Below are 11,752 nucleotides of genomic sequence, written 5' to 3' on the forward strand. Positions count from 1 at the left end.
TGAGTGTGCATGGCTCACAGTTTCCGCTGTGACTGAAATGTGACCGTTCCCACGCTACCTGAAGCTTTGTATTCTTGGCTTCTGAGATACCTGCTAGCAGATAGCTGTGACCATGTCTTCCTTTGATGAAGAAGTTCTTATCTTAGGTGAGATGTGGAGTGCTTCATCTTGCAACATTTCTGCTACCCCCCTAGGCAAAGAGAGAGACAGAGAGCACACAGGAAGAATGACAACTTGTACTTTCAAAATCACAGCCTCACCTAGGACAACAGTTGATAACAAGCCCAAGCAAAACTGAACTACTGACTCACCCTCCCCTCTTCTGGCCCCCTGGAAAAGATTGAGGATTTCTGTACTGGCTTCAGTGAAATCCTTTTTTGTCATTAAAAGAATTGGAGCTTCTTTAGCCTATACCTTTATCACAGAAACTGGTCTCCAGGTTTTTTTTCCCTGAGTTAAACTGCCTTTATCAGTGGACCTGTGATGGAAATAAGTGGCAAATATTTCCATGTGTAACTAAATTAACATGAAGTGCAGCACCCCATTTTTCACATATCTGAACGCTACAGTATTTGGCTCAGCTGCAAGTACAATTACATCTAAGACTGAGATTGTGACTTGCAAGTGCTTTCTAGCAAAAGTGAAGTTTTAGGGTTTGAATGAAATACCTTTGTTTCTACAAAAAAAAGGTAATAAAGGCATTCCATAGGAAAAAAACACAGAAATATTCATGTAGATAAGGACACAGATATGAGTGTGATGTCCCATGTGACTTTGACATCTGGTATTACTTAGGCAAAATAGATGAATGTTTTCTCAGAGAATGGTGTATTTTCTGGGCAGATAAAATAATCACTGAATTATCTTTGTTTCCAAGCATATGTCAGATATCTGTGGTTTATTAGAAATACACATTTAGCTGGAAGCATAAGTCTAAAGCCTACTGGTCAAAAGAAGATCAGGACTGCAAAGCCAGACATGCTAACATTAGAAGATGTTAAAGTTAATATTGCATGTGCAAGCTAGATCCAGACCACTTCTGTAGAGGTGGGATTAATCTCAGTTTTGCCATCTGAAAGTTCACTTCTGTAGAGGTGGGATTACTCTCAGTTTTACCATCTGAAAGTTAAGCAGTGACTCTCAGATGCTCAGGTAGGCTCCTTAGCTATATGAGTATATGAGTAGGCAGAGATCAAGTACTTCATAGTGTGATTCATCCCAACCTAAGACAGTTGTCAAAGAGAAGGGAGGCATACCTCCCTTGGAGCGTGCTCATCTCTCTGTGCCCTAGAGAGGGTGCAAGTGACTTGCTTACAAGGTGGATCTCACCATAGCAAATGGCATGTTATTTTTGCCACAGGATCACTGTCTTAGTGCTTACTAAATCTTACTCTTCGGTATCTTCTATTTTTATCCTTTCCCTGTAGTGTGTAGGCCTCTGCATTATTTTAGCGTGGTATTGAATATACCACAGAACACAGGATTATTCATTTTCAGTGCAACTTTCTAAGATGCTGAGGTATAGCATTTGTTAGCTTTTTACAAACACTGATTAGTATCTTCAAAGATGTGTCACAAAAAGAGGCAATACTGTTATGACTTCTTTTTACAAAGGAGAAATGAAAGTGGCAAGATTAAAGCCATGGAAATCTTCCTTGCACTTTGGGTGCGGACAGACTGATTTTTCAGTGCTTACAGCACTACACATCATTGTGAAAGTATGAGATGCAGTTTGTTGTGGCCTGGATTGCAGCTGTGAGAGCCTACTGACTTCACAAACCATGCTTCCCCAGTGCCTGCGTTTGTCACTATGAAAAGCAAAGAACTGTTGTTCCAGTTAACACTATTAGTAGCAGCTTTATTCTGGGACACATAGCACTCTGGAGTGCCTGGAATAATGCCACTTGACTTTACATGGTTGCCCCAAAGTCTGTAAGGTGTTATTCATCCAACATAACTATAAGTGCATTGCTTCTGTCACTGTAGACCTATTTTAATCCGGGTTCTGCAATGTCGATGCTGTAATGAAAGCAGCTAAGCCACAGCAGACAGCAGCCTCCCCCATTGCACAGTCATAACGAATTTCCACAGCACATGCCATTCTTTGCTCCAAGTAAGGTAGGGAGTCCTGAGGGGAAGCCACAAGAGTTTGTAATCGGGTCATTAAAAGAGCTTATGATAATATTCAGAAGGAGGCTAGAGTAAGGTTTCACATTTTCTTTTTTTGATTTTGCAAATACAAGTTTCTGTTAAAAACTTAAAAAAATTGTCATATAGTATTTTGAAAACAATCAGCAACTGGGAAAACAGAGGCAGAGGTGTCTCTGACTGAAAGCTCTGCCTGGGCCATCAGCCGTGCTAGGTACTTTATCTGGCAGGTCTCCATCGGCTGAGCTCGCGTTCCAGGTGGTGGCAATACTGGCATCCCCTGGGCACTAGAGGGGGATGGATACACACACTTTGCTGGTGGATTTTACAGGCAGAGAAAGTGATTCTGCTTCTGGTTTCAATTCCAGAAGCTAAGGGAAGTAGTGACAAACTGACAAACCTTCCTCTCCTCCTTGTTTTTTTTCTCTTTTTAAGTCTTTCTCTCTTTCTTTCTTTCTTCTTTTTTTGTTTGTTTTTTTTTTTTGTTTTGTTTTGTTTTGTTTTTGTTTGTTTGTTTTGTTTTGTTTTGTTCTGTTTTTTGGTGGGGGTGGGAATTTTTCCTCATCTTCCTCTTACCTTGTGTTCATTTCTGTCTCTGCTTCTCCTTTCCAACACGTTATTTCCCTTGGTGCTTAAAGGCTGTCTTGTGCTGTGCCTTTCCTCCTTCCAGAGAGAGCTTCTGCTTCCACTCCTAACCCCTGCTCATGATCCCTCACCTCTCCTGTTCCTGCCTGCCTCTTGTACCTTCACAGCCTCCACCTTCATGTGCAGCATAATTATATTAGATACAGATCCTCACTGTGTCTTCAGCAAGACAATAGTATCTCAGCCCCTTTCATCAGGATATCAAACAAATGATTATTAACATTCATGCTTTCCCTGTGATCAGGTCTGTGAGACAGGGAATGTGAGACAGGTTACACAGAGCTTTAGCTCAAGGTTGTTGAATTTTTTAATTGCATATGTACTAAAAAAGATGTGTTTTGTTAAAGACCTGTTGAAGGAGTGAATCTTGCATTCAGAGCACAATAAGGTGAGGTGTGACACATGAGTATCAGATCTTGTGGGAGTTTCCTTTGAAGCATAGTATTTGCCTTCATGGTAGAAGGTAACGTTGTCTTGAAAACCCAAGATGTTGACCATGATCTTCACTATGGAGCGCTAGGCATTTTTTTCAGACAGCTAGTTGCATAGAGATCCATCAGGCTAAAAGATTAGTCAGCAAATGTAGCAGTCTTCCAGGTGAGCCAAACCATGGGATTGTTGGCATTGTGCCCTCCAATTCAAAGAAAGCTGAACTGAAGCCATTCTATGCCTTGAAGATAAAGTCAAAGACCTTGAAGGAGATTTCGATGAGAAGTAAAGCTGTGAGCAGAGACTGTCTGATGTGCCCTCAGTAGCCTGAAATTCAGGTTACTGAATCGTGAACCTGTCCTGGGTTCAGGTTGTTGTTGGGTCACTGATCTGGCCTTTGGCTTTCTGGACAGTACACAGAAATTAGCGCTATTATTAAGCTGCTTGTGACCCCCATTCTGCTTTTTTGATCTCCCTTTTTGCTCCTGTCTCTAACTATCCACGACGGTTTCTCATTTTACATGCTTGCTGTACTTTTTTACCTCTATCCAAAATTCCTCACCGTTCCCACTGAGCTAAGGATGTTTCTTCCCCTCTCTGCTCTCTTCACAACAGCAGTGGGAGCACTGAGCTCAGAGCTGGGACCTTCCCATTCTCATTGCAGAAGCTGCTGCATGTGTAAGGCCATCTGGTCCTCTCCTGCAGCCCTGGCCTGTGCTGCACTGCCACCTCTGCAAGTGGAGCATTTGTAGTAGCCAGAAGGTCAAAGCTGTTAGGACTTGGGGGGTGCTTGAGGAACTCATATGTCTGCTACCATATAATGTTGTCGATACCAACTGTACGAACACGATTTTTGGATGAATACTGCTTGGGTAGGTCTTTAGAAGAACAGACAAAAAGCAAATCTCTGGAACTGATGTTTTCGTTCACTAACAAAGAACTAACCATGGAATATGCTGTTACCACACACTGCTTCATCTGTGGCAGTACTATTGAACCATTTTAACAAAAACCTACTGAAAACTGGTAGCCTGAAGGCTTTCCATGGAAAACATCAGTCCAAAAAGTTTAATTTCTGACAGGTTTGGTTAGCTTGTAACATAGGAAGGTGAATAGTGTTTACTGTAAAGTTTGTTATTCCATGATCACTGGTACCTGGGGGCTTAGTTGGTTTGTCTTGTTTGGCGTTTGCTTTTTTCCCCTTATTTTTACAATTTATTTCTCAGTTACCCAAGTGGGGAAAAAATATGTGGTATTTAGTCAAAAACTGGTAGGTAGTAAACTGTTCTTATTATTTAAACATTTTTCCTTGATTGACTTTCATTTAAAGTCTTTTGAACATCCATCTCTGTATGTAAATATGTGTTGATGTGTGTGTGTATCCAGCTTGCTTTATTGCATCTTTTTTCTTCTCACAGAATCCTTATTGTTCATGATATACTCGTTGTCCTTAAATCTATGGTTGGACTTTATGATCTTAAAGGTCTTTTCCAACATGAATGATTGTATGATTCTGTATGTGAGTTCTTTTTCTTAAGATTTTAGCTTGACTATTTAAGGAAGCATGGGTCAAACTATCATGCTCTTTGTCCTCCTGTCTGTCTATCTGCCTGTCAGTCCCCATTTGGTGAATTTGAGCCCCCTTGCCAAACAAAACTAGATTGGACCCTCTACTGAAAATCTCAGAAATTAATTCCTTTAAGTTCCATGGAAACTACTGGGAGAGGAATGGGACAGGAAAGAGATACAAATAGCTTCCCTTACTGCAGCTAAAGTATAGGCTCAACTTTTTTTTTTTTATCCTGACAGATGACCAGTCAGCACACACATAGCTTGGCGCCAGCCCCAACACATGCTGCCTCTTCTCCAGCCAGACAAACAGGAGACAGCGAGATGTGGGGCATGCCATAGCACACTTGGAGGTGGAGACATGGAACTCTTGCAGTGAGAGATGGAGGAACAGATTGTACGCATCTATAGGAAACCATATTTCAGCATTTCTGCTGTCCAAGGAACATCTGTTTGGAGGGAAGTGAGGGTAATTATAAAAGGGTGCAGGGAGAGCTAAAGGGGAAAGGTCTTAAATATGTAGGAAACTGGGCTACATCTTTTCTACTGCTTACGGCATAACACAGTAGCTTTCAGCCTTTGTTATTCCCATCCTGGAAAGAATCCTGAACAATGGCCTTTGTCTAGTCAACAAATTTTTGAATCACATTGTTTAGTTTCTTAGTCAGAGAAGGACTTTGTGAATAATGGGAGAGGTATTTAATGCCCATAGTTTCCTGCAAGACTTAGAAAAGGAACCTATAAGATAGGGGTCCTCAAACTACGGCCTGCAGGCTGGATACGGCCCCCCAGGGTCCTCAGTCCGGCCCCCGGTATTTACAGACCCCCCCGCCGGGGGTTGGGGGGGGAAACCAAGCAGCCGCAGATGACTTCTGCCATTTCATTCACACGCCGGCCCCCTGTTTAAAAAGTTTGATGACCCCTGCTGTAAGAAATCAGTTGATGAGGGGGAGCTCCATCAAGCAATTACAGCCAAGGGCTACGGTTCTCAGTGGAACAGAAAAGGGACTGGGATCAAGGGATGCCATCCCAGATAAAGGAAGGATTTATAGTGATTTTACCATTAATCAGCCTTTTATGTATCTATTCATCTTCAATTAATGATGCACTGAATAGAATTTACCACTGCCCCTTTTCCTGAAAGCAAAAACTTCTGGAAAGCCAAAAGCATATAGTACAGTTTTAAACAGCTATAGAAATGCTCTCTAAAAAGAATACAGTTGAACTTAGCACAACTGGAAAGTATGCTGGTGCTCCTAGACACTCTGAATACATTAGACTAAAGGTTTTTGAAAGCACGCAGAATAATGAAATGCCTAGATTTCTCTGCTTTTAATTCTCAAATGTTACAAAATTACTTTGTCATTCAAAAATGTATGTGGCTTACAAAGTTGCATCAATGATTTGTTTGAAATGTGTTTAGCTCATAAAATCCTCTCATCTCTTCAAACACATGTATTTGAGAGCACAGGTGTAATCAGTTTTCAAACCCAGTCAGGCTTGATATATAGGCTTTCTAGAAGGAATACATTTAGGGTCACCTCTCCTAGGATGGGCCTGAAGAAGAGCTCTTCAATAGCGTCTGCATCAATGTCTTGAAGAGAGGCAATTAGCTGAAGAATCCAAGCAAACCTGCCTAGATTTCTATGGAACATTGTTGAGATATACTCCATCAAGGCTTGCTGAGCTTCCTGTTGCAGCATTTGTACATAGGGGAGACACTTTAGGACGTGGCATCCTGTCAAAACAAAAAGTAAAATAATAAATCTTGAGTAAACAATTTTGTTCTATGCCCTCTGTAATGATGGGTGTCTGGCTTTCTACTTTCTGTAGAAAATAAAATCTTTCTAAATATACCTTTTGGAAAGAAGATATGCATAGTTCAATAATTTGAAGGAACATTGAGCAGCAGTGTAAACACATTGGAATCTAACCCATTATATTAAGTCCAGCTTTGAACCAGTAACAGGAGGTAACTTGGACTCAGTACAGATGGAGAAGAAGCTTTATAGTGTTGTCTACCCACCAAATGATGCTAAGACTGTAGTCTGAGTAGGTGGAAATATTCCAGCTCTAATCTAAAATAGGTAGGTAACATCAGGAAGATGGAGGCGGTGGTTTGGAGCAGCGAGCAGGCTGGCACTCTGAAGACACGTTTCCAGTCTACCCAGCCCCATCTCCCTCCTGTTGTTGCCTCTGATTGCTAAACTAAGCTGGGGCACTATGCTTCACCATGATGTCTAGATATCTTCTTTTACAGTCTAAAAAGAGTGTTGAGGTGCTCTGTGAGGTGTATCACGACCCACAGGAGGAGGATAGATAATTGGATTTTCTGGTTTTGTGCTCCCTTTTCTCAGCCATTTCTGAAGAGGCAAAGGTCTCTGCCTTATGGAGTTACGGTCCTGAGCCTCAGTCATGTCTCCCATAGCACGTGACTTCAAACCTGCTGGCTCACTGAGGTCTTTGTGGATGCCAGGGCTCAGTTCAAAGGACACCCCATGTTCATCCTTTGCCTCTGGTGGGATTGCCTTGTCATGTAGCTGTCAGCAACCTGTTGCCTCCTGTCCTCACCACCTGAAGATAACACCATGTTTTCTTTTCTAGAATTTCTGCAACCTGGACGTTGGTAGGATGAATCTCCAGGTTTTGACTTCTGCCTCTCCTGCCTCCCATGTCTTATTTTAACCTGTCTATCTACCAGCACACACTCCAGGCCTGTTTAACATCTTTTACAGTGACTGACTCCATACATCCCTGGGATGGATCTGAATAGCTCAGACCCGGGGAGGGGGGAGTGTTTTGTACAGGATCATTTGTTTAAAAGTGTAGGAGGTTCTGCCTTCTTGCCTAGTGCCCTGTACTAGGGCAAAATCAACCTGGTTGGGTTTTTTTTTTTCAGTCTGTGGTTGGCTGCCCTTTGTCACTTGTCAGCAGTTCTCTTTTCCCTAGACATCACTGCTAGTAGAGAAGAAGCCTCAGCAAAGCCTGCAACCAGGCTAGCCAGAAATGAAGGGTTTGGAAAAGTCTCCTTCTCCCTGAGGATTACCACCAGCTGCAACCTGTGAAGATGGTGTCAAGTGCTGGATTTTTCATGGAAAGGAAATTGTCATTATACAGAAAGGATTCTGTATATTCAGGATGAAATTGCAATTGCTTATATCCCTTCAAATTTGCTTGATATCTGCATTTGGTCTTCTTTTGTATGTAATAAAACACTGGTCTTAATCTAAAAATAATGAGAAACTTCTTGGTCTGAGGTCTTTTGTAATAATATTCAGTCAACCACATGTTTCCATCTGAGTTGTAAAACCTTTAAAAGTGTCTTTTTCAACAGAAGTCCTGTCACAACCTTTATGGAGTTTAATATATATGTCTTCATAAATATATATACGTATGGCACTGACAGAATAAGAGTGCTGTTTTTCACAGTTCCCGTCTCCTCACTGCGCAGTTCCCGTTGCTTCTCAGACAATTGTCAGAAGTAGCAAGAGCAGTTTCACCTCGCTCTGTGCTGTTCGTGCGTGGTGGGATAGTCCCACCTGCTCCTTCCTTTGACTCACTGTGCCCTAGAGAAGGCCTTGCAGCTGGACCCTTCACCCATACACACTTTGACGTCTCCAAAGCCACCTAGCCAAAGCACCCGCACCCCTGTGAAGAGCCGGGATGGCAATTATCTTCTGGAGAGTCTGGATTCAGTTGATGCAAGGCTGCCTATTTCTTCATAGGAGTTGGGTGCACTTCTTCGCAGGCTCTTGCTAACCCACATATGGTCAACCAGTCACCCAGCTAGAGCCTCCCGCACAGAAGTACTGTGCAGATCGTGCTTTAGTGGGAGGACCTACATTCCATGCTGCCTGCCACTCTGTCCCCAAAGGGATGGTTTTATCAGAGTAAGTACAATCCCTATGCTACAAGAGACCACTTAGGGCAGAAGCAAAGCTCTGTCGTACTTGTTTGTCATGTTTCTTGCTAAAGTGCTGGCCGCTGGCCTAGCTGTGCTGCTACAGGTGCATTTCTGGCCACCCTGTTGAACTGCAACTCATAACCCAGCTCTGGGCTGCTCCATGCCTGGGTTTTCCCCATTGTCTCAGGCAGTTTTGGTGGTCCTAACAGGAACAGAATATTCAGGGTGGGAGCCCACACAAGGTACTCCATGATCCAGGAGAGGACTAAGCATTGTTCCTGCTGGTGGCTGCCTAAAATCCTCTTAGAACTGAGGCCTGCAAAATAAGATTTGGCCAAACGTCAAGCCGAAACTAAGAAGACAGCTGAAAATGCACTGCATGTATGTAGAAAACATTTTCTGAGTTTGGTGGCAAGTGTTCAAAGACTATTAAGAATAGTAATTGTGAAATGACAGCTGTACAGATCTGTCTGCAGCAAAACAGGTAGTGGAAGTGTGGTTTGGGCTGTGTATAAGCCCTGAGTACCTGTTTCAGCCCAGAGTTAGTTTGTGACTGTTTCATCTAGGTTTAACTGAAGTCCTCCCAGCTGCCTTCTGCTGCCTTCTGCAGCCCGTGGAGAAAGGCACCTCCAGAGAGCAGGGTTGTCCCACCTAGGAACTAAGGAGTCCTCCTGTAACTCCAGACAGTGTCTGCAGACAGCGTGAAGGGCTGCTGGGCCTCTACACGGCACCCCGGGGAAACAGCAGGCATTGGAAGGCACGAATCCAGAGTATAATGCTGCTTCTGCTGCTTTCTCTTTATGTGAAAATCACATTTTATCCACAGAGATGATAAAAATGCCTGCTAGTTAAACTGTGTAAGCTGCTGCAGATGAGGGATTCTCCTCTCATCATCACCCTGGATATAGCTAGTGGCTTCTTTCAGCCTGATTTTATTGTGAAAAAAACTGAGAAACTAACTTGCACTGAAACAAACTACTGTTGTGATGCTGCAGCATAGACGCACAAGACAATACAAAGCATCTGGATGACATTACATCTCAAGAATCAGAATCTGAATCCTATTGGAAACAAATATAAACTCCCTACAGCCTTTGAGCAGCCTATAAACCTTATTCACCACAAGAAATATCATGGAACGAGTGAAGTATCCAAGTATCCTTTTGGTGTAGTCCCAAGTATAGCACACTGCTGACAGTGCAGCCAACAGCAGTGATTGCTCTGGAAGGAGTCAGAGATCGGAGCCAGAGCAGACTGGAGTCAAAAAGTCTTTTCCATTTACTTTAGCGGACTTAGAGGTTGGCTTCTAATGACTCATTCCGTAGTGCTGACCTAGGCAACCTTCCTTCCTAATGAGGCTGAGCTTGGCACCAGAAGTGAGAGGATGCAATCACTAGTCTGAGTGTGCTCCACAACTGCTGTCCCAGGCTTTGACTGTAGAGATACTAAATAAAGAAAATAAAATGAAATAAATAAATTAATGCTGTCTAACCTCAGGGCAGTATCCTTTTGCCTCATTGATGAAAATCAGGTGATATAGGTTATTTTATCTTCTCCAGTGTTCTTCCTACAGAGGAATTCTTTGTTCAAATACTTCAGCTACTCACATCATGTACCCATGTACCATCTCTCCTTTGCTGTACTACGGGTGAGGCTGCTGCATTGCCTTTGATCTGGAAATCAGTTTGAAGTGACACGGTTAAACCTTTATTAATTAAAATTTATCAAATAGAAGCTGGTTTGGCTTACAGCGGGTAACCTACTGCACATATCCAAGGAACCTAAAGAAGCTACTTCAGGCAGAAAATCATTAAATTGTGGAATATGGGGTTTAGAGAACATTTAGCTATATTCATAGAAAAGAGTAAAACTAAGCAGTTGTCTATATGTAAATGAAAATGCCAAATGTCCTTCTAGGCACATAATAATCTGTGTCATTTCCAGGAGGACTTACCAGAATTAAAAAGAATAATTCCTTTAAGATAGGCATATTCTTTTGCACTTATGTCCAGATCCCAGAACTTCCACAATAAATTCTTCATCTTCTGAACTTCTGCTGAAGACGCTTGCAGTGATGAGCTGCCCAGATCGTTGTTAGCTGTCAAAGACTGATTGAGGAGGATTTTTTTCAATAAACTAGGGGCTGAAATCTCTTTCAGGTCAAAATCCACCCCTTCCTGTGCCATGCCCAGGACAAAAAGAGGGGCCCAGTTCTGCTGTATGAGGACAAGCTGATCCTCCCAAGGCACGTGATAAAAAGAAGGCAAGTTTCTAATAAAAGTTAAAGTCTTCAAGAGCACTTCAGAAGCCCTTCTGCACGTGGCTTCTGGCGTTTTCAGGACAACTCTTCTCCTGTCCATACAAGAGCAGCCCTTGCTTCGTGTGGAGTGGTGGGGACCATGATACTGCTGGTGCCACTTGGTCTCGCTTCCATGCTCTCTGTTAAGGATCTGGTACAGGATGCTGTTAGCACGATGTGTCTCACACTGACATTTCCCAAATTTCGCAGCTGAGATCTCAGCAGCCATAGAGCCAGAGTTCCCTGTGGCAGGGAAGCGCGCGTGGAGCTATGCATCAACAGCAGGGGAAGAGCATTTCTGCCACGCAGCGAGGCATCGCGTGCTTTTTATACACACAGGCAGTTGGAAAGTAATATGACCCTGATCTGTAAAGTTACCTTGAACTTTATTTGCACCAGTCTGTTTTGAACGAGGCGGGGCTGCAGGCTGCCGGTGTCGCATAGGGCTGCCGTAGCCCCGCGGGAGCAGGAGGGCTCGCACCCGCCGGCACCTCTGTGCCCCGGTGCAGGCAGGCCGTGCCTGGCCTTCTGCCACCGTGCCAACCGTTCTGTGCTACTGCCACCAGCAGTGGCATTTTTGCAAAAGCCAGCTATATAACACGTACAACCTGCCCCTGAGGGAAAGCCCAGTGAAAACTATGACACTGTAAGTGAAGAAGGAACAAGTTGTGTATATTTTTATTGATACACTGACCTTGCCCCTAACTAATGCTCTGCAGTGCACAGAAATGCATTTATACTTATAAATGATGCTGTGG

General features: G+C 43.1%; 1 protein-coding gene across 1 annotated transcript; it reads right to left on the reverse strand.

The window, feature by feature from the left end:
• Positions 1-6,121: 6,121 nt before the first annotated feature.
• LOC102056533 (nuclear receptor subfamily 0 group B member 2-like) lies at positions 6,122-11,261 on the reverse strand. The gene is made up of 2 exons (XM_005434277.3): positions 10,650-11,261; positions 6,122-6,529 (listed from the first exon to the last, which is right to left on the reverse strand). The coding sequence occupies exons 1-2, from the start codon at positions 11,221-11,223 to the stop codon at positions 6,276-6,278; spliced, it is 828 nt and encodes a 275-aa protein (XP_005434334.1). The 5' UTR covers positions 11,224-11,261; the 3' UTR covers positions 6,122-6,275.
• Between the last annotated feature and the right edge of the window lie 491 nt (positions 11,262-11,752).

Source organism: Falco cherrug, chromosome 6 (genome assembly GCF_023634085.1).
Source record: "Falco cherrug isolate bFalChe1 chromosome 6, bFalChe1.pri, whole genome shotgun sequence".
Lineage (NCBI taxonomy): Eukaryota > Metazoa > Chordata > Aves > Falconiformes > Falconidae > Falco > Falco cherrug.